Genomic DNA, 24298 nt, shown 5'->3' on the forward strand with positions numbered 1-24298 from the left:
TTTAACGGCTATTTTATCGCTATTTGATCTCTTACAAAATTTAGAACTGAAATTTCGGGATAATATTAAATAAATATAAAAATGCGAGATTTTTGGGTGAAATCCCATAAATTTACGAAATTTTGGGATAAATGAATTTCGACCAAAATTTAAGAAATCTCGAAATTTCGGCCGAAATAAACTACTCTCCTGTATTTTCGATTTTGGTTTTGTTCTCGACCAAAACCTGAAATTTTGGATTTCGATCGAAATTTAAAACCTTGGTTATAACTAGCAAAGTTAGAGACAGATAAAAGTCGGCCAACTAGTCTTCCATACAGACTCCAATTGTCAAGAAGCTTTTCCTCAAATGGAGTCTCTGTTGGTTTTTCTCACAACTTTGCTATGATCCTTAAACAATCCAACACATACTTCCATTGTAGTATGAAAATTCCCTCCTGCAAACTAGCAACTTCAATTTCCACGAAGTACTTCGTATCTCTCAAGTATTTTATTTTGAATCCTTCTGCCAGAAACTCTTTCAATCTCTTGATTTCTTGTAGATGATTCCATGTCACAAAGAGAGCTGCACGTAGCTCTCCCTCTCCATGAAAAGGCAACATGTAATCAGCATAACTTTGTAATACCCAATTCTTTTCACCACATTGTTACTCAAATCTCTCAAAACAAGCCTATGGAGAATGTTTGAGGCTGTAAATGGGCTTCTTAAAACGGCACATCATACCTTGACTTCCTAGAGGTCAAAATCATGGAGGTGGCATCATATATACTTCCTTTTGTAGATCCACATTCAATAAGCGTTCTTCACATAATCACATCGAGTCAATATAAAGGCCAATAATAGTTTGCGACAAGGGAGACGAAAACTTTAATAGAGTTGAACCTAGCTATAGGAGCAAAGGTTTCCTTGAAGTCCACTCCATAGGTATGCGGATAAACTTTTACAATCAGCCTAACCTGAATCTTTCAACCGACCCATCAGCCCTTTGCTTGTGTCCCGCACTTGCATCACACTGGCTCTTTAACCATAGGTAAGAAACCATCTCCCAGGTGTTATTTTTCGACAATGCCTTCATCTCTTCGATCATTGCATTCTTCCATTTGGGCTTTACGATGAGGGGTTAAATTTTGGCCCCACCAACAGAGGGGTTTTTGGTGCGTGAAGGGGCAAAATGCTAGCCTCACAAGCATATGTATTCTAATTTTTATGGAGCTAAATTTTAGCCACACCAACATGTAGATTATTAGTGTCTGTGTGGCTAAATTTAGATCTACTAGCATATTTATTTTATTGTATGTGGGGCTAAACTTTAGAGCCAAAGATTAGACACACCAGCAGATAGATTTGTTTGTGTTTGTGGTGCTGAGTTTTAGCCCCACCATCATATAGATTTTTAGTCAGCCTGTGTGCATTGAGAGAGAGGGACAGAGAGAGAGGGGGAGGGGGGTTTCTAGCTTTTAGCCCCATCAGCAGGTGGATTTTTTGTGTCTACAGGGCTAAATTTTAGCCCCATCAGCATATTGACATTTAGCATCTGAAAGGCAAAATCAACCAACATGATATGCAAAGAAAGAGAAATAGAATTTTAAAAGTATTGATCCAAGTGTTGTAACTGCCATAATAAAGATATGCAAAGAAAGTGAAATAGAAAGAGATGGTACTCAAATAATGGAGAGGCTCCAGCTTACTAAAAAATATTGATCTTACCGGATGTTATCTTGGCCTCCAGATATTTGTCTTAGTTTTCTACCAATCTGACGCTCATAACTTAGAAATCCCTGCCCATAAATGCAACCCCATGACAGAAATATCATTGAAGGCAAAATCAGCATAACAAAATACAGATAAGCTAGCTTCTGGAATAAGCCAAGAGTTTACAATAAATTACGGATGCGATATTCATTCAAGGAAGTAAAGACGAAATTTATGTCAAGGCAAAGAAAAAATAATCAAAATTCTTCAAATCAAGGATGTATACTATGAATTAGAAGGGAAATATAAAAGCATATACTTCTGTAGCTATGTCACAAATATATCCAATATTTTCAAAATATAGCGTTTTTATCGCGAGATTTTGATAAAACGACAAAATCTCGAACTAATCCCGAGATTTTAAAAATATAGCGATATTTTCATTTTTATCAAAAAAATATCCCGACAGTATCACGATATTATCCCGTATTTTTACGATTTTTTTATTTTATATTTTTTTCTTAAATTTAATATTTTTATATTTTTTTTTAAATAATTTTAATTTTACCGTTTATTTCCTGATATAAAGCCGAAAAAATTAATAAAAATTAATATATCCTTAGATTTTCCCTTGCCGAGAAATTCCCAAGAACGACATTTGTGACATAGTTCTATAGGTACTTCTAAAACAGTAAAATGTAAGGCCAAATGTTAAACATTACAATGAAAATAGAAACTACTTATAATCCAGCAATTGTGGAGTGAAGGAATTCCCATATAATATACCATACCAAAATTACCTTATTGGAAGAGAACCCACGGTTGATTTCAGCTAATTGCTTGTATCTCCCAAGTATCTCTCTCTCAGCTCTTAGTGCAGATTCTGCAGCTTTAACGGTGGAAACTACAATGCAAAATTCGAGGACATTTGACCTTAAATGAGAATGGAAACTCTAAATCTCAAAATGGAAAAAACCTATGAACAAAGTCCTTAGATGCTGTTACAGAAAATGAGATTTCACAATTACATGTCCAAAGATTCCAGGCATCACATCAAACATTAGAATTGGCGTCTACATTTCTTTCATCCAATGCATCAAAAAGATGATTTAGCCATTGACACAGCAAAATTCCATTAACTAGCCATCCCAAATAGTAATAAGACACCAAAAATATAAAGTGACAAGCATTGATCAAAAAAATTATATTAAATATCTTAGGAGTATATTGATTAGGATTGGAGACAGATCATTGCGATAGTTGGTCTTCAAAAATGAATTGCCTGTACATGTGATAAACTCTATCTAAGGCTGAATGTAACAGAGATGACCAAGTGACATTAGAGGACAGTATGGCCAGAAAACCATCATATACAAAAGCAGTCACAATATGGAATCCACACATGTTTTTGATCAACAGCCTACACTAAGAATTTCCACTTCTGCAGCATGTGTTATCTTGATAATAAGATGCAGCCCAACTTGAGGTTATGAAGGACCAATCCGAGAGAAAATCCAGAATAATTCTCTAAGGTGTTGTTTGGATACACGGATTTTAGAATCTTGGATTTCCTCAAAATCCTGGATGGGGGACGAGAGAAGAAGATTGTCCGTCGTTTTCTGATTTCACGCCCTTCTGTCCGTCGAGCGAGGGAGGAGATTGTCCCATGTTTCCAGGTTTTAGAAATCTCAGGATGTGGGAGAGATTTCTAAAGCCTGGATTTCTTACTTAAAATCCAGGATTATGGATTGAAAATCCAGAATTTTACACCGCTTAAACTAAAACCTGGATTCTAAAATCCACGTATCCAAACAGCCCCTAAAGATCTATAAAGTATTTCATGGATGACAGAATATCCGAGGAATTCAAGAGAAAGATATTGATAAACTATAAAAACAAATAAAAACATATTGGGAAACTAAAAATGAAAGAAAAGCAACTAAACTATGTGCATTCTTGATTTCTTACAGAAGTGCATCTCCTTTAAAATTGCAGTACCTGCTGACTGAACTACACTGGGTGCATGGGATCCTGATCCCTTGAGCTGTCCATTAGTGTCCTCCTTGCATTGGATAACTCCATTTTGTGTCACTCCCATAGCAACGACTTTTGTAGTTTCAGTAGCTTCCCTTTCTGCAGCTTCTTTGACTCCCTTTCTTTTAGCTTCCAAAGCTGCCTTCTGGGCTTCTTCAGCTACCTTCACAGCCTTGAGCCTAGCCTGAATCAAATTAAGGAAAATGTCATATGAAATGGAAAAATTAGTACAAAATTCCCCTTCAGTTTCACGTTAGACAACCCAATGAATCTACAAGAATTTCTTCATAAATAGATTGTATTTATCGAGCATCCCACTAAACACCAAGAACATTATTTTTATTCCCATTTTTTTTCTGAAAGCAGAATATGATGAAAAATTTACGTAGTGGAGGACAAAATAGGTCAAAATCAGAAATGGGAAAAAAAAAAGCATGCCAGAATCACAGAGTATTGAAAAATGTGAAGGGGAAATGAATTTCTTGGTGACCAGAAGCAGGTAAAGAAGTAAAATGAAATAAAACATAATTGATAGGCATAGTATGTAAAACTAGAAGATAAAAAATAAGGTGAACAAGATAGAAAGAGTTTTGATCATCAAAGTGAGTGTTGTTCGACACCAGTGAGGTCAAACATAATTGATAGGCGTAGTATGTAAAACTAGAAGATAAAAAATAAGAAGAAGAGAGAGAGTTAGTTTTGATCATCAAACTGGGCGTGGCTCGACACTCTTTTAGCTAACCTTTACATAATATAGTAAGCTATTACAAGCTTGACACCCTTCACTTAATAAATAGCGATAAAGACTAATTTTATATGGTCGCATGAACATAAACAAGAATGTTGTGTTCAATACATGTCTGAAGTGTTTGACACGTATCCGTTATCTTCTTTGTGACATTTGGACACAGCAAAAAATATGATGTAAAAAACTCATAAGAACATCTAAGCCAGCAGGAAAAGGTAAAGAAAAAAAATAAAGATTAAGAGGGAGATTTAAGAGGGCGGGGGTGAGAGGCTAGTGCAAGAAGCCTGATTGTAATTTGATTAGGAAATATTAGGGTTAGGGTAAATTTGCTAATAAACTAGGAGTACCTCTTTAATGGAAAGAGTATAGGTAGTCCTTTAGAATATACCAGCAAAAGAGGGATATACAAGACATTTCATGAATGTTATCATCCCCACTTCTTAGATGAGTTTTGACAATTGAACATCTAAATTCCTTAAATCAAATACAGTACCAAATAAATTCTACAGCCATTTATCATTTATTATAACAAAAAAGAAATAGAAAAGTAGTGGAGAGTTCAAGATTTAGGACAGCATCACTGCCATAACCAAATAGATAAAATCCAATAGATCGAAGAATTTGCTTGTTTTGTATGATTTTCAAGAGGTTAATCATCTAAGGAAATGGTGCATATAAAGTGACATAAAATGTTATGATGGCATTCCAATTATGGATTAAATTTAATACCTGATTCTAAATGGCTGAAAGAAACTATATTAAAATAGGTACCAAGTATTATGTAGGCTTTCCAAAAGCTAACGCTATGAGCTACAAATTTTTGTAAAAAACATCAAGGCAACCATAACTACAAGGAGAACTAACCTCTGCTTCTTCTTTAGCTTTTTCTTGGCGCATCTTTTCCTCATGAAGAGCTATCTCCTTTCGTCTAGCTTCTTCGAAAGCTGCATCATTTCTTATTCTCCGTTCTTCAATTAAGGATATCTGTTCATGATCTCTTTGGACAGCAGATAAGTGGTTATCAAGTGCTTCTGCACTACAATGATTCCAACAAAATGTCAACAAGAATGTTTCCAAATATAAGAATAATTAAGCCTAATCATTCAAAAAATAATAATTAAACCTATTAAAAACTACCAAAGCTCGCAAGATGGTATGCAAAGGAACATGATGTCCCAGAATAATAAACTACACAACTAAAACTAGACAAATTACATAGAAAGACTGATTGCTTGTCAAACCAGTACCAGGAACACAAGATGTTATTACTTATTAGAGACTAGAAAATAACAATTGAATCACATGGAATTTATTACATTTATAAAACCTAAAGATTGAGAATAAACAGGAAAGAATGCCCCTAAATAATGAAGTACAGAGCTAATATACAAATCTGAGATGACTTATGGTCCATCCTAGTGAACCATAACCAAACGATGGATCCATGCACCGTGTCCAAAACTAGGATTGTGAGGAGTTTCCTTCAAGCATGTGATTATCCTATTCTTTATTCACGATTTTCTTGATTAGGGTTTATTTATTGATGCTCATGTAAATTATTTATTGCTTAATCCCATAGTTTCTACATAGACCTGTCCTCTGTTTAGGGATTATTTCATGCTTTATTACTCTTGGGGTTAGATTTTAAAATTGTTTGGATTTGTTCTGAGAATCATTTTGGACTAATGTTAGTGCATATAACCTTTCCCAGGACTGCTTCACAGGAAGCTCGGTGGACGTTGAAGGGTCAATCGCGCTCTCGGTCACTATCATGACTCCCCCAAACAGATGACCACGATGGTCGACTTCTTAGTGGTGAAGGTCCCGTCCGCGTACAATACCATCCTCGGCAGGCCAGCCCTGAACCGCCTTTAGGCCGTCATCTCAACCAGCCACCTGAAGATGAAGCTCCCAACTAACCACAGTGTTGAAGAGATTCAAGGAGACCAGTAGAGCACCCCTGGTCGGGACTGCTACTACGCCTCACTCTGTAGTCACTCAGGTAGGGTAAAAAGCAAAAACAAACCTAACTATCGAGATGCCTGATCTAAGGAGTGAAACCCCGATGGACAGAGGAAGGCCCGCAGAAGAGCTCGTCCTCATCCCATTATACGAGGGGGACAATGAGTGAACAGTTCAAGTAGGCTCATTGCTCCCTGCTGAACTCCACGACGACCTCGTTAAGTCTCTGAGAGCGAATGCCGACGTCTTCGCCTGGTCAGCGGAAGACATGCCCGGCAACAGCACCGAGGCTGCCACCCATCGAGTAAATGTCGACTCGGCAGCGAGGCCGGTTAAGCAGACGATGAGGACCTTTGCGCTCGAGCATCAGCAGGCTAACAAGGACTTTGCCCTTAAACATCAGCAGGCTATCAAGGAGGAGGTCGACAAGCTCCTTCAAGCAGGATTCATCCAGGAGACCATATTTTCGGACTGGCTAGCCAACTTAGTCATGCAAATGAAACCAAATGGCAAGTGGAGAATATACATCAACTTCACTGACCTCAACAAGGCTTACCCAAAGGATCCCTACCCTCTCCCTCGCATTGATCACCTTATCGATGCCACCTCTGGACATGAGCTTCTTAGTTTTATGGACACCTTCTCAGGATACAATCAGATCCCAATGCATGAATGGGACATACCGAAGACCTCATTCATCATTGACCAGGGAATCTGCTACTATAAAATGATGCCCTTCGGTCTGAAGAATGTCGGTGCTACATACCAGCAGCTAGTAAACAAACTCTATGCCAACTAGATCGGACACAACATGGAAGTATATGTCGACGACATGCTCATCAAGAACCTTCGGGCCAAGGACCATGTCGCTGACCTTGAGACGTTTCAAGTCCGTCAACAATTCAAGATGAAGTTGAACCCTGCAAAATGTGCTTTTGGGTAGCCTCGGGCAAGTTTCTAGGATTCCTTGTCAGCCAAAGAGCAATCGAGGCCAACTCTGAAAAGATTCACACAATCTTAGACATGTCAACACCAACCACCGCAAAGGAAATCCAAAAATTGGCGGGTCGAGTTGCCGCCCTCGGCCAATTTATCAGAAAATCAGCCGAGCAATTCTACCCTTCTTCACCATTCTCAGGAACGCCCAGAAATTTAAATGGATGAACGAACACCAAAACGCCTTTGAGCAACTTAAGGCGAACCTCAACGCACCACCTCTCCTCACCATACCATCGAGAAGAATTACAGTTTTACCTCTCAGGCTCTCGGTTGGACCAGTAGCACTGGGTGTCGTCCTGGTCAGGACCGAGAACCGTGTAGAAAAACCTGTCTATTATTCCAGCAAACTCTTAAGGGATGTCGAGGCCAACTACCCCAAGGCGGAGAAAATGGCAAGGTAACAGGCGAATGCGAAGTTCGAAAACCCAGAATGATAAAGTACCTTGAAGCCATGAAAAGAGCTATCCACCAAATGTTCACCGAGTTCGAAATCGTTCGAATTCCAAGAGCCAAAAACACCTGCGTGGACGCACTGTCCCAGCTAGCGTCCGCAAGCTACTCGAGCCTCTGACCCGTATTTGTAGAAACCCTCTCCAAGCCAAGCGATCTTCAGTGGCCCCGCCTCATTACAGACCAATCGCTCTTCAGTGTCACCGACTCCTTAAGGGTCAATCGCTCTTCAGCAGCTCCACCACCTTATCGGTCGGTCGCTCTTCAGCGGCACCGCCTCTTTACAGGCCGATCGCTCTTCAACGACACCAACTCTTTACACGTCGATCGCTCTTCAGCGGCACCGCCTCTTTACATGTCGATCGCTCTTCAGCGGCTCCGCCTCCTTATAGGTCGATCACTCTTTGGCTTCGCCTCCTTACAAGCCGATCGCTCTTCAGCGACTCAGCCTCCTCTTCACGGGTTGAGCCCTCCTCAACAACTCTGTGTTCTCTTTAATGGTTGACCTGTATCGAAAAGCCCTTCGCTAAACAAAGGCAATGTGAACAGAGAGAAAAAATTCACACACAAAACGATGAAATGTCGAGCAGGACCGCCACCTCCCGACAAACACTAAGGTCCTCCAATACCGAGTCACCTGACGTGAACTCACGAAGAACAGGTTCGAAAGATGGCCGAGACTACTTCCTCGGCCCAAGAAAGTGGGGGACTATATGTTGGGGGTAAAATTGGGCTCCCTCAGGGCCCCAAGCATCCTCCGTCGGACGCCACCACGTGGTATGACAAGAACGACCCACCATGCGGCTAACGCACACGATACGCCAAACCCACATAATACAAGCCATGCGCCGTCCTAGCATCCATTGGGCTCTCACCGGCCACTTTGCACATCATTGCTAATCATGGTACTACCCGCATCATCCCGTCGCCAGTCGCACCATTGTCACGAGACACCTGAACTATCCTGTCGCACAGATACCATAGCCAATGACAACAGTTGACCTGTAGAATGTCGTAGAATGTTACCGTTAAGGTAACATGAAACCTCCGCCCATAAAGGGTAAGCCTCCACTCCAGTCTCAAGGTAACATGAATACCAAATACCAAACCCCAATCAAGCTCTCTCTCTCTCTCTCTCTCTCTCTCTCTCTCTCTCTCTCTCTCTCTCTCTCTCTCTCTCTCTCTCTCTCTCTCTCTTGCCTCTAACTAACTTGAATGTCGACGAAGTTCCAAACTTCGAGTGCCCTTAACTTGTGTCTGTGAGTGCAGGCGCCATCCCAAGATCGTCCCTTCTGCTACATTCTGATTAGATCGGGCGGAGGGACCCGCTCAGGCACCCTGCCGGATTTGAGCTGCAACAGTTTGACTGTTCTCAAAATGAGATGGAGGAAACCCACATATTTGCCCAAATCATGGAAATGGGGCATGGGGGATATGATATAAAGGTAGATATCCATGATTATAAGGGGAGGTGGAAACATGAGGATTTTATTTATTGGTTTAGTAACATTAAACAAGTGTGACAACTATAATTATGTGCAAAATCACAAAAATGTGAAAATTGTGGCTATCAAGTAGAAATGCATTGGCACAATGCCAACAACTTAGGGCAAGGTAAGTCGAAGATCACGTCATTGGAGAAAATGAAGAAATTACTAGCAGATTTTTGGTAAAAAATTATAATTACTTATACCAAAGGGTGTGAAGCCTAAAGCAATAGGATTGAAGTGTGGATGACTACACGGAAGAGTTTCACCTTCTCATAGCCCGAAGTGCCCTGACAGATATGGAAGAGCAAATTACATGTTTGTGGGGGATTGTGTTTGCACATATAGGTTGTATTTACTCTCAACCTTATAGGTCATTGGGTGAAGCATATTATCTAGCAATCAAGGTAGAAAAGAAAGAAAAGAGGGCAACAATACAATGGAATAATAACATGGCCAGTACGGTAAGGGATTACAATCGTGGGCAGCAAGTAAACCGGGGAAATGATGATCTAGGAAAAGAATTTAGAGCACCCAATATGTGTGCATTTGGAAAGGGAAATTCAACGACTTCAATAGCTAGAGAGGTGATAGAGGAAACTAGCCGGGTAAATCATAAAGAACGCATTGTTAAATTCTTCAAACGTCTTATTGACATACATCATTGACTTGTCCAGATAGAAAATTTGTAAATGTAGTCGAGGAGGAAGATGGAGACATTGGAGATCTACTCTAAGACAGTGAACCACATGGAACTACAGATGATGAGATCAGTTAGTGGTCATGGTGACCACTGGTCATTCGAAGAGGAGTCTAATTTCTCCTAAGGCTGTTGAAGAGGAAGATTTTCTGCACACGGACATCTTCCAAACTCGATGCGCTACGAACGGGAAAATATTCAATCTGATTATTGATGGGGTTATTTGAAGCATCATATCCCAAGTCTGGGCCGGAAACTGGAACTAGAGACAGAGAAGCGCCCTGATGCAGATAGTAGGCCAAATAAGTGGCATATTTGCCCATTAGGATTTATTTTCATTACGATTTATTTTCATGTTATTTAGTTTCTAGGATTTATATTTCCATGTTTTAGTTTTAGGATTTTATTTTCCATGGAATTTTATTTCAATTGCCTATATAAAGGCCTCATGTATTAGGGATTCTTAACTTTGGACGATTAATTGAATTGAGATTTCTCCCCTCAAATATTCTCTTCTTTCTAGTTTTCTTCTCCCCTAATTCCTCTTCCCTTCTTCCCCGATTCTTCTTCTATTCTCTCCTTCCCCTACTCTTCTTCTATTCTTCTCCTTCGATTCTCTACTTCTTCTCCTCTCCCCTTTCTTCTATTTCTCTTCCCTGTCTTCTTCTATTTCTTCCTCTTTTTTTCTTCTTCTTATATCCTCTTCCCGGTCCTACATCACACCCTAGTCCATACAAAATTGTGTGGTTCAATAAAGGAAACGAAATCACAATTATTGAACCACACAATTTTTAAGCAGTATCTAGTTTCACTTTCCATTGAAAAAACTTACAAAAATGAATGGTGTGTGATGTCAGTTGCTTTTGTGCCAGCCATGGCAATACAATATTAGAAATGTCCATGATGGGTAGTAAAATACTTACACATACTTTAAGGATGGTGTAAAAGTTATTTTGGATCCCTTGAGGAAGAGAACAACAAGGATAAGGCAGAGATGTAAAAAAGAAAATTGCTTTCAATGGTGAAACTACGCTGGGTACACCCATGACAATCAAATCAGAACATCAAACAGGGACAAAATGATTCTCGGAAACTTTTGGAGAACTTTGTGAGGAAGATGGGCAAGAAACTGCAGTATAGCTGTGCATATCACCTCAGATGGACGAACAAATTGAGGCAGTGAGTCGTATGGAAATCTTCTTAGGAGTATAGTTGGCAATCGAAAGAGACAATGGGAACTAGCTCGTGAAGAGCTCGCATACATCTCTTCACGTAAGAAGTATGAGGGGAAGAGTACATTTGAGGTAGTCTATCGGAGGAATCCCAACGGTCTTCTTGATTTTGTGCCACTGCCGATTATGGGGAAGATTAATGGCAAGCAGAGAGATCAATGAGCAGGTGTGCAGGAAGCTAGAATAGAGTCATAGACCACTTCAAAGTGACAGTCAACTAGCAAACACAAGTGATATCAAAAGTTTCAAGAAGATCTCATCATTGCCTATTTAGTATTTACATAAAGAACGATTTGTAATGGGAACGTACAAAATGCGCAGCAACAAGAAGGCTTCACAATGTTTTGTGTTGAAGAAAATTGGGAGCAACATTTACGTGATTGACTCGCCAGAGCAACTGAGCTCGAGGCCAAGTTCTTCTCCAACTGAGGTAAGATGATGCAAGCGTGAGCCATACGGCCCATACCCCAGTAAGGAATGGCATGCATGAGGGTCATGGCCCACGCAAGAGACCATGAGAGTATGTGACCATTAAGTAACCTTATGGAGACTTATTTTTTATTTAAATTAGTTGGACTTTTCTCTTATTTAAGGGTTATTCTAGCTGGACATAAAAGGGTATTGATGTTTGTTAAAGTACAGGGCTTTCAGTGAGGGATTGAGGGGCAATTGTGTCTTTTCACCTAGCATTGTGTAAGGCTTTACAGGGAGGGGGTTCAAACCATGAATTGTAGGAGTTTTTAGTTTTTTCGTTTACAAAAAGAGAGAAATTTCTCTTCTTGGCTGCATCTTCCAATTTGGAGATTCGTGTTGGAGCTTAGTGTTGGTTCTCAAGTATTTTTCTTTAAGTAACTCTTTTCTTGGTTAAGGTTTATTTATTGTTGTTCAAGTAAATTATTTCTTGCTTAATATCATAGTTTATTAAGCATAGTTTCTGAACCATTCAAAAAAATATATCATAGTTTCGGCACTAGATCTGTACTTTGGGCTGTTTTGAGATCGTTTCATACAATATAAGTATTGTGATTAGATTTTCTAAATATGCAGTTGTTTGGATTTGCTTTGACAGTCGACTGAGATTGATTTTAATATGTAAAACCTTCCCATGAGTCATGATTGCATCAAGAATGCAAGTTGAAATAAAGTGAAAACAAATAAAGGCAATTCAACATAATAAGCAGCACACTATACCAAAATCAGAGCAATACATGAGAAGGTATCAAGGAAATTAGACTTTTTTTAGACATTTCTTAGGGCCATATTTGTCCAAAAGCTGATTTAGTGTGTCTTGGTCAATTCATTTTGTCAGTTAGCATAGAATATTTCCTCAATTCCTACCCAACTTTAGTTCAATGTTAGTTATTCAAGGACAGCTTATTAAGGACAAATATAATTTAAGAAGGGTTGAACAACTAGTTATTCAAGAAACTAAATACTTTAAAAAAATCAGTTCATGGAGTGAAATCACCCAAGAAATTGAGAACAAAATTTTCATACAAGTGAGAACCATTTATGGAAATATTTTGATATCTCTCATAGGGTGATACCAAAACAGATTGTAAGGGAGTCCAAAATTAATATATGTCCCTCATCATTCTTGTGTAAGTAAACTAAAAAAATGCATGCCAAATACATCACCTTTTTTAGGTATGAGATGAAGAAAGTAGAGGCCTCCTACAACTCCAAAAGTAAGGTTTGAGGCTGTTTCTTAAGCTGAAATATTGAAATATTTCAGAGGGTATGCTACTATCATGCAAGCAGATGCAAATAGATAGTGTTGAAAGCTTTTATCTCAGATTGGGATATAATAATTGAATAGATTGTGTAACATTGTGATCTAGAATCGATCTTACAAATAGTATCATTAGTTTTCCAAAAGACTTGTTTGGCCCTATTTGGCATAGTAACATTGTGTCTCGGAGGTTTTAGGACCTCAAAAGCAAGGAATCTAGAACCAATCAATTTACTTATTTGGTGAAGATCTTTTCAAATAATGAAAATTTCACCGCTCTGTACTCTCTTCACACCACACATTGCGAGGAAGTAACAGCAAAAAATAATAATAATAAAAATATATGTAAAAGCAATCCAAGTCCAATAATCTTGGAACAAATTTTGATTTTAATTCTAAACCTGCCTGGCTCCTTTAAATTGAATGAAGGATACTAAAAGTTTGATGATTATTCTGAAGGTGAACTCTAAGTTTGGATCTTGTTGATAAGGGTCTAACCGAACATTAAATCATGATAAGGGCCTAACGACCTGCAATTCTCCATTGGAAACCACTCTGACAAAAAAGAAAGCTATTGTACTAGGAGACATGATCCATCCAGTGGATAAAAACCTACGTAGAATTTTAATTCATGCTCCTCCCAATGGAAGGGGGTTAAATGGTTTAGATCTCATTCAAGGGCTTCCACTCGAACAGATCTAGAGATCGGATAAAAATTTTCCCAGTTTCATCTCTATTGCACAGTCGGAATTCCCTTCCAACTCACCGCCACTACCAAGGGAGGTAAAAATTAAGCTCTCAGGTTTTTGAATCCAAGATTGGCATATTTTTTCTATATATAGGAAGTCTCCCGGTTAATAAGCATTTTAACCCTGTTACCTCTTTCAAGAAAGTCTGGTTGTTCATATTCCAACTTAAAAACAATCAATGAAGAGATCCAATACTTTGAAAAAAAAATCTTGAACGCTGGCCAAAGTTGATTTTACCAACATGATCCAACGTTGAAGAGACAATAGCAACCAATCCAACTGTCAAAGTAGCACTAGAATTTGAAAACAGGGTCCCAATCATGACATAGTGACATAGGGGTCCTTTCTTGAGAGGAAGACCCGGGTATTTGAAGAGTAAGGACTCCTGCTTGTATTTGCTACTAATAAATATAGACCATCTCCTAAAGAAGAGCACCACAAAAGACTAAATGCAATGGCCAAGATATTCTACAATGATTAATAGAGAAAGCCCAACAAAGAACAAGAGTTCCATCCAGATATTGAAGGGACGAGATAATTGAGCTTCTATTACCCACTTCAATAACTCAAAAGAGACGACACTCAGAAGTGGCACAAATGATATAAACAAGAACCATTGTTGCAAGCATAAACACAAGAGAGGGAAGCAAGTCTTTTACTTCTATGAACAAGTACCATAAATATCACAAATCCCCAAATTCACAAATAATAAACTAAACAGTATAATTTTAAGGTCGAAAGAAGAATAAGTCATGAAATATATCAATGAATCCTAGGTACACTGCAGCTTTAAAGAAGAAATTCTAAGAATGTTTTTGAGTAATCATATTGTCCTTCAACCAAAAATGTCAGTCAGTTTCCAGTCTTTCTATTGTCAAGTCGAAAATGGTGTTTTAGACATTTGAGAGCCCTAGGACTTAATTCTCCCCACTCCCCAGACCATTTTACTTTTAGTTGGTTCATGATTTATTTCAAATATTCTATGATTTGGCAGACACTTCGAATTTATTGCCGACACACGTGTCGTGTCGTGTCCGACATGACACCCGTGTCCACACGTGTCGACACTCCTTTAGACACTTTCAAATGTATTGCTAGAAGTGTTAGCAACTTTATATGTATGTATGTGTATGAGTGTGACACTATTTCTAGTTTTTTATGGGTTTCCATATCAGATACATCGTATCCGTGTCGAAACTCAGCACACGAATCTGTGTCCACAAATCATGAGTATATGTACTTTTTGTTTCTAAATTTTGGGAGTTTGACGTGTCCGACACCCCGTGTCCGTGTCGAGACGCGACACTCATGTCTGTGTCCACAAATCAAAGAAAATATTGCAAGAGATTTATTCTCCCCGGTCCCCATATCATTTAATTTTAGGTGCCTCGTGATTTATTTCAAATATTACAAGAGCTCACAAGGTCCAGGGCATTCCAAACTTTCACACGATGAGTTAGAGCTGTATAGTAAAAAAAATGACCTTTCTGGTGAAACTACCATATTTTAGAAGCTAGAAGGATAATTGTGCCAACATTTTTGTTTAAATTTGCAAATCATCAGGGCATACAACTCATATACTAATACAATAATCATTTTAAAAAAAGAAGAAATAATAGGATTGTGACTTTTCGAACCAACAACCTTGCTTCCAAGAAGAAAGAACAAAACTGCAAGAAGGACAACAAGGAGATCTCACATTTTGCGTTGGTACTGTTTATCTAGCCTTCTATCCATTTCCCTCTTTGCATCCATGTACTTCTCAACCTGAATAAGTGCTGAATATGACCTCTCATTTTCATTCGCCAGATCTTCCTCCAATGCTGAAAATCTATTCCTTATTTCCTCCTATTAATCAAAGAAAATATCTATAAGATGAAAAGTTCCACGCCACATTGAAGTCTCTATTCATGCCAAAAGAACTAATCCTTCAGCCTAAACAAATAAACAAACAAATTTGCATTATCTTGCATATCAATACGGACAATAACATAAAATATACACAAGACCATCAAAACTCAATTATAGCTTAAACGGTAACCGCTGAACGGAAGAAACACTAAGGAAAAGGAAAACAAATGCAAAATAAAGTTTGAAAGAGGAAAGATAGTCCAAGCTTGAGAAGGCAGCTAAGGAAGAAAGAATAATGAACATCTGATTGAGTCGTTTTGTGTAAACCCGAATTTTCAGTGGCTAATTCATCAAACTATGATATTAAAGATGATATAGCATCCACGTATACTCAACTCAACTAAGCCTTTGTCCCAAACTAGTTGGGGTCGGCTAATGAATCCTTTAGAAAATTTTCATGAAGATGGTGAAAGAATCTACCCAGCTCAAATTGACTAAGTCTAATCCTGACACTAGTTGGGTTCGTCTACATGGATCATTTTCTTCCATTCTCTCCTATCCAAGGTCATGTTCTCTGTTATTTTCCTAGTCATCAAGTCTTTCCTCACTATTTCTACCCAAGTTGTTTTCGGTTTGCCCCTACCTCTTTTTACTCCATCAACTTGGCACCAGTCACTTCTTCTCACTGGAGCATCCAAAGGCCTACGTTAGATATGCCCAAACCATCTTCAGCGGTGCTCTCTCATCTTCTCTTCAATTGGTGCCACCCCCACCTTTTTAGGAATGTCTTCATTTTTAATTCGATCTAACCTAGTGCAGTCGCACATCCATCTAAGCATTCGCATCTCCGATACACTCATCTTATGCACAGGTTGCTTCTTGGTAGCCCAACATTCTGAGCCGTACAGCATGGTTGGCCTCACAGTTGTTTTATGAAACTTTCCCTTCAACTTGGTAGGTATTTTACAGTCGCACAGAACTCATGAAGCATGCTTCCACTTCAACCAACCTGCTCTTATTCTGAGTTAACATCCTCTTCAATCTCTTCTTCCTAGTGTAGGATTGAACCAAGATAGCGAAAGATATCTTTCTTAGGTACCTCCTGTCCAGTCATATTTACTACATCCTCACCCCGCCTCTTTATATTACTAAACTTGCACTCCATATACTCTGTCTTAGTCCTACTCAGTCTAAAGCCTTTGGATTCCAAAGTAGTTCTCCACAACTCTAACTTAGTATTAACTCCTGTTTTGGTTTCGTCAATTAATACTATGTCATCTGCAAATAACATACACCACGGCACCACAGCCTGGATACCCTCCGTAAGTTCATCCATAACTAGCGCAAAAATAAAAGGGCTTAGAGCTGATCCTTGGTGCAGTCCTATTGTAATTAGAAACTCACCAAACGTGCCATCCGTAGTTTTGACACTAGTTACTGCTCCATCGAACATATCCTTAAACACATCAACATATTCAGTAAGCACTTTTTTCCTTTCAAGGACCCACCACATAACACTCCTGGAGACCCTATCATACGCTTTGTCCAAATCAATGAAAACCATATAAAGGTCTTTTTTATTTTCTCTAAATCTCTCCATTAACCACCTAATCAATAAGATAGCTTCCATAGTCGATCATCTGGGCATGAAGCCAAACTGATTCTCTGACACCTTACTCTATTTTCTTAGTCTATGCTCAATTATTCTATCCCAAAGCTTCATGGTGTGACTCATTAGCTTAATTCCCCGGTAATTGGTGCAACTCTGAATATCCCATTTATTCTTATAAACAAGTACTAATGTACTCTCCCTCCACTCATCAGGCACCTTCTTAGTCTTCAAAATATTGTTAAATAATCTAGTTAACAACCCAAACCCACATCACCCAAGCATCTCCAAGTCTCAATAGGAATACCGTTCGGCCCCATAGCCTTACATAATTTCATATTTTTCATAGCTACTCTTACTTCTGATGTTCAGATTCTACGAAAAAACTTCTGGTTTGTATCATCAAAAGCGTTATCAAGTTCTCCCAAACTCGCTACGGGCTCTGCATTAAACAACTTATCGAAGTAACTTCTCCACCTCTCTTTCTTTTACTAACAATCTTTGATATTTGTAGAGTTTATGTTTATTTTTGTTGTGATCTTGTACTCCCTTCGGGACTTCCTCAGTCTCGTTTTCTTAATATATTATCAATTTGCCCTTTCAAAAAAATAAACAATCTTTGATTCTCGTCTTCGATGCATTTTATACGATCAAAGTCCCTGCTCTTCCTTTCTCTCATCTTAGCAAGCTTGAAAACATCTTTTTCACCCTCTTTCGTCCCTAACTTGTGTGTTAAAAGTATAAAAGATAAATAACGCCTTTCTCCAACAGCTTAAGCTTTTGGAGAAATTGGTAAGTTAACATGGTATCAGAGCCAAAGGTCTCGAGTTCAAACCTCCCGGATAGCAACAATCCACATGCGATGGTCGGCCCAAAGTGGGACCACATGTGCCACGTGTTTGCCAAGTGGGTCACACGTGTAGGGGAGTGTTAAAAGTATAAAAGATAAATAACACCTTTCTCCAACAGCTTAAGCTTTTGGAGAAGTTGGAAGTTAACACTGTGGTACAAATCCTCATAGGCCTTGCCTCTAGCTTGCCTTACTGCCTTCTTAGCTTCTTTTTTAGCCAATTAATATTTCTCAATGTCCTTCTCATTTCTACACTCATGCAGACATTTATAACACTCCCTTTTAGACCTAATCGCCTTTTGGACCTCCTCATTCCACGACCATGTATCTTTAGACGGCAGCCCACTTCCTCTAGATTCTCCACGTACCTCTCTAGCCACTTTCCTCATTCTACATAATAGTTATTATGCATAATTTGCGAAAAAAATTCCATGATAAATATTGAAAATTTTCACTGACTTGAAACTTGCATGGGTCAACTCTGTTTTGGCAGCCGAGTACCACAAGTTTTTCACTAACTCAACCAATTCATACTCTGTAACGGGAAAATGATTTTCAAGTGTGAATTACAAAAATAGCAGTAAATGCAGAATGTTGTCTGCAACTCTTGATGTAATAAAAGACGACCTCAAGAAGCATGTATTAGAAAGGAAGCAAATGCCATTTAAAAAAATGAAGGACATGAAATAAAACCAAAAGGTGGCAGGAGGCATTTTGTAACTTATGCCTTACCACATTTTCTACTGAAGTAAATAGATTAACTTAATGATTAATATAGGGAAGTGATATATCCGCCCATTTTGATTACTTGGGACACCCAGCAGCAGTGTACGTGGCAATCAGCCCCATTGAATCCTTCTAACGTGAAGTATATCAGCCCCTCTTTAGTCATTGATACCCTGCTGAGAAGAGCGAGACATGGAGGAAAAACCAATGAAGCATGAAAACGTAAGTAAAATGAACAAGCCCAGGCCACGCCAACCCATATAAAAGCCAATATGTAAAACAAGTTCCTGATCCTGGCAGAGAAGAAAGAAGCCGAGGAAAACAGAAGCAAAAGAGAATCGCAAACTGATTCTGAGGGAACTGAAATAGATAACGACGAACATCCCATCGTAGTGGGAGAAAAGCAGCATGGAAGAATATAATAGCTAGATAATAGCAGCATACTTCCTTGAATAAGTTTAGTCTTCCTCTCCCTCTTAGGTGCCCCATAATGTTGAGGAAAACATCTCAAGAATATCAGCTTACAGACACTACGATGGGAGAGAAAGCAGCATGCAAGAATATAAAAGCTAGAATGTACAACCCATGATTGCTATTCATAAAAAATAAAAAAACCTGAAACTATGCAAGCCATGTTGCTTAATGAATCAAAAATCGGTTCGGTTCTTTAAATGCAATTGAGTCCTAAACCCATTCACAAGAGACACAATCAAATTAAATTGATAACAGAACACGCACCTTAACTCTTAGCTGGCATTCATGTTCCAATTCGAACAAAATGCCTTCCTCTAGCCCTGTTTTCTCCATTAAATGGGTTTCAATTGTTTCATGATCTAGCTCATCTTCAGAATCTTCTATATCACTGAAAAAAAAAGGTAACAATAACGACTAAGTGCACAAATACAACAGCCTATGGTGGTAGTTTATACTCTCTTATATCTTATTGCTCAGACCAATAACCAGCCTATGGTGGTAGTTTATACTCTCTTATTTCTAATACTTAATGCAAAAATTCAGTGATATAAGGTACAAGAGAATACTTTCTTAGGAAACACTATTCAAAGTACATGTGGGCAAACTTTAATATTGTTAACAGCGGTGTTTAAAAACGCGGATGCGAAGTAGAATGCGACCGAAGAAAATCCATGTCGACTCGACGCGGACGCGGCCGAGAACGCGGTTGACGCGGCCAAGTTAGATGAGTTGTAATTTTTATAAATAATAAATGAAAAAAAAAAAGATTTATCTAACTTTTTTAGTGAATTTTAGTGAATTTAGATTTGAATAGTAAAAGATTTATCTAACTTTAAAAAAAAAAAAACAATAAGTAAAAGTTAGGGGGCCAGCACTACCATATTTTAATAATGACACTACTGGTTTATTTTACAAGATTTTATATGGTGTGGGGCCATATAGTCCAGTATTTTTCAAAAAAGTAGTGTACAGCCCCCACCATAGGATGATCCAAACCACCCATTTGATGGGCCGCTATGTAAATAGATTGTGCCCAATAAAACATTTCCATATGATGATCCTAGCCCTTGATGTGAGCCATCAAATGGACAGTATGGTTCAACATATGGGATGGGCAGTAGAACACTTCTTTAAAAAACTTTTAGGCAAATGATTTCAGCAGTTCAGCACATTGACTATTACAAATTCACCATACTTGATGCGCATGAACGTCAAATTCGAAAGTGCAAAACAAACTCTGGGTGGCATTATCAAAATAGTGCCAGCAAATGGGGAAAGTCTCAAATATAGCAGGTGAGAGAGAGAGAGAGAGAGAGAGAGAGAGAGAGAGAGTTGGGATGCCAGCTTTAAGACAACTATTCATTATTTTGACAACACAAACTAGCTGTCATAAAGCCACCTTTATCTGTGTCTCTAGCTGTGTCAGCCAATGTACATCACGTTTATTCATATAATAAAGGATAAGAGAAGTGATATATTTTACCCTTGTTTTTACTGGGGGACAGCCTCCTCTAGTGTATTTCTTACTACTCTTTTATACTACAGGGTGTTGTCTCATGTAAAAAAGGGGCATATATAACATATCCTATATCAAGCCCTTCCAAATTTCATTTCTGCTCAGAGAAATTTCGGGTTTTGCTTATGCTGATCCAACGGCTGAGATTTCAAACATCTTTTATGCATTACAAAATTTCTTAAGTTTTTTTTTTTTTTAAGTCATCGTCTTCTTCTTACCTTGAGAAAGAAAATGAACCCTTGTGAAACCAAAAACCAACCCAAGCAGCAACAACGTAAATGGGAAATAAGCACCAATCTTTCGAAAATCAGAAACCAACCAGCAAAAATCCAAGCGGATGAGAATCAATATTCACACAAATTTACAGGAATGATTTTTGAACAGAGATTTTTTTTATTTTTTTTGAATAACAAGGAAAATACGGAAAGATTAAAGGTCTGAGGAGTCACGAATGGGCAAAAATGGCTGTCAGAGTCGATCACATCCAGTAAAAGGCTGGATTTGTGTTTGACTAGGTCTAAACTCGGCCAAGATGGCGCGGACTCGCCGAGTCCGTGACTCCGTGACGCGGTCACCACCATTCCGCGTCGACTTGGCCGAGTTCCGAGCCAAGTCAACGAGATTTTAAACACTGTTGAAGAGTACATATTATATGTAGGTAAGAGGGTGAGCCTTGGCACAACGGTAAGGTTGCTCCATTTTGACCTGGTGGTCACGGGTTCGACTCACAGAAATAGCCTCTCTACAAAGCAAGGGTAAGGCTACGTACATCTAGCCCTCCCCAGATCCTGCAATGGAGGGAGCCTCGTGCACTGGGCCGCCCTTTTTTTACATATTATATGTAGGTAGTATAGAAGAAACGTTTTTCAGTCTCTTCAGTGAAATCTGTTGTGGTGGTCTTAGAAGCACGAAGCGGGTGAGGGTGCGGGGGCGGGAGCGGGAGCGGGCGCAAGGAAGCGTGGGGGTCTAGAAGAGTCCAAGTTTGGGAGCACCATGGGAGCGTCTATGTAATATTTTCTTTATATATCTTTCAAAATTCAAGTACATCAAAGACTAATAGTTTCTAACCATTTTCATATGTATTTTCAAATTTTAAGTACATAAAAAAGCAGTAATTTCTAACCATCTTCATTTCCGTACACTCATTCGTCGTGCCTTTTGAAGATGCACAAACATTTGTCCTTGCTCCAATGAAGCGCTTTGAAGAGTTTGAGGAGTTTGATGCAAGAAAGTAGGTGATGGTGAGACTTATGGAGTAATAGAAGCAGGCTTGGAGAGTCATGGGAGAGGTTCCTGTCCCTTTGGGTCGCGCTCCCTGGAAGCTCCTTCCCAAGGAGCGTCGAATCGAGGTTCCGAGGTGGGAGCGGCACCCCGAGGGAAGATTCATGCTTCTAAGGTGGTGGTCGCATAAACCACAAGCTTTGGCATGGCAATGACAGTGGCACCAATGGAAGATGCAGGCATAGAGACTCATGCCATGCAATGACAGTAGGAGGTTATCGGGTTTTCTTCGTGCCAACTAGACAGGCATCAAACCTAGTGCACCAATAATGCAAGCTATGGGCAAGGGCAAAGATTTGGACGGAGGAAGTATCACGTGAGTAATGGTAAGGAGCAGGGGTGATGGAAAACAATTATCTGATAATTAATACATACTTTCTAGTACCTGATATAAAATGTGGCCACCAAAAATATTAATTATTAGAGCTCCAACTGTAGTAAGAGTCACAGTAAGAATCATTGGAGAAGAAAATTATTTATGAGAAAACTATGTTACTAAGGACATGCATAAAAATGCGTGTCCAACATAAGCCTAGTGGAACTCTCAAAGATATATATATATATATATATATATATATATATATATATATATATATATATGGGATGCAAGCACATAATTTTCCAAGGAAAAATATGAGCGGGTAGAAGACAATCGTGGCCCACTTGTTCAATGATCCAAACCATCTATCTGCCAAGCCTTTTGCTATGGATGGCCATACATTAAAATCAACTTCCAATGGATTATTGTAAACCTCTAATCTATAGAGGCTTTCTTGATGAATACATAATGTTGCTTATTGTTTCCTCACGATCCATTTAACGACCACAAATAGGAGGGTTAGAATCATCTAATTAGGGTGCATTTTGTTCACTGGCCTACCAATAGCAGTGCCTAGAGAATAAATGGTTTGGTCGTATGGATCATTGAACAAGTTGCCCCCATTGTACTTTTGCCTGCATCCATACATGCATGCATATATGAAATTAGAAAAAAAAAATTGCAAATTTTAAAGATGAATGTGCAGATGCCAACACATTTGCACAACCATGCATCTCAACACAATCAGGTGTTGTAGAGTTTCGATACAAAACTGTTCATCAAATCAAAATAAACCTTATAAGAAGATTCGATGGAAAAAAAATATCTAAGGCCATGTTTGGCAGCCATGAATTTTTTTTTCATGGAATATAAGTTTATCAAATTTTCGGAGAGAGGCAAGGAGGGCGGGATGGGCAGAAAATTTAGACGGCATGAGTGAGGAGATGCTACCGAGTGGCTGAAAAATAAGGAAAGAAAAAACTCTATTCAACACACCCTGTCAAATAGATGTGTTCCTTGGACCATGATCAGCTTGTCAACTAAACACATCTAATGATCCGTAGTGCACCTCTTTATGATGATATCTGCAACTTGACATATAGGGGAAGAATTTCACCATTCTCTACTTCTCCCAAATAAAACAAAAATCAATCTCAATGCGCAATATTGTCTTGGCATGAAAATGGATTTTGAAACACCTTTACTGCATTTTGATTCAGTTCTTAAAAACTCAGTCTCAAAGGAGAACTCAATCAAGGCTAAAAAGGCCAACTCAAGTAAGTCGATGATTTATGCAGTCAATTTTTCACTAAATTGAGCATGTCGAAGGAGCTTTTGATTGACTTGGTAAGAGAAAAGTTGGACTCAGGCGAGACGGTGATTGACTTAGGGAGATTTTAAACAGTGCCTTCATTAGCATAATAAAAAATGTGATAATCAGACCTCCAATGTAGTTCTTCCGGAAGATGTCTTAACCAAGTGAGCTCAGTTGCAATGAATGCCATAACTCGATTTTTTTTTCTAAAGAAAAACACCATGAAGCTAAGCAATTGTTCACCATGATGAAGTACCATGTAATTTACCTACTAGTGACTGACCTACTTGTGACTGGATCTTCTAATCAATAAGCATATTTGCACCCCAACTTTCTTGGCCTGATGAACCCCAAAAAATAAGCCACAATCTAATGTGCCTCTGGTATACATAATCCTTTTTGCTACCTACAAGTGTTAATCTTACAGTCGTGAAAGTATTGAATACCTGATTCACTAAAATAAGTGATATCTGAATCAGTGTCAATTTTTTGTTTTTTAATAGTAACGAATTTATTTATCTGGCAATAACCGGATTACAACTAGGGGACAAGGTGTCCCCCACATGCAACA

The 24298-nt window shown here is 38.7% G+C and overlaps 1 protein-coding gene across 2 annotated transcripts in view; it reads right to left on the minus strand.

Moving 5' to 3' along the window:
* GLE1 (nucleoporin GLE1-like protein) overlaps positions 1-24298 on the minus strand; it is a 58454-nt gene that overhangs the window by 29524 nt on the left and 4632 nt on the right. For both annotated transcript variants that reach the window (XM_077356267.1, XM_077356266.1), the window contains exons 5-10: positions 19561-19684; positions 15486-15634; positions 5340-5511; positions 3692-3911; positions 2494-2597; positions 1709-1779 (exon numbers count right to left, since the gene is read on the minus strand). In XM_077356267.1, coding sequence (XP_077212382.1) covers positions 1709-1779; positions 2494-2597; positions 3692-3911; positions 5340-5511; positions 15486-15634; positions 19561-19684 — 840 coding nt within the window. The remainder of the gene's footprint in view (positions 1-1708; positions 1780-2493; positions 2598-3691; positions 3912-5339; positions 5512-15485; positions 15635-19560; positions 19685-24298) is intronic.

Source organism: Tasmannia lanceolata, unplaced genomic scaffold, assembly GCF_043159265.1.
Source record: "Tasmannia lanceolata isolate RefF3 unplaced genomic scaffold, GAP_Taslan_0.1 ptg000015l, whole genome shotgun sequence".
In the NCBI taxonomy this organism is placed as follows: domain Eukaryota; kingdom Viridiplantae; phylum Streptophyta; class Magnoliopsida; order Canellales; family Winteraceae; genus Tasmannia; species Tasmannia lanceolata.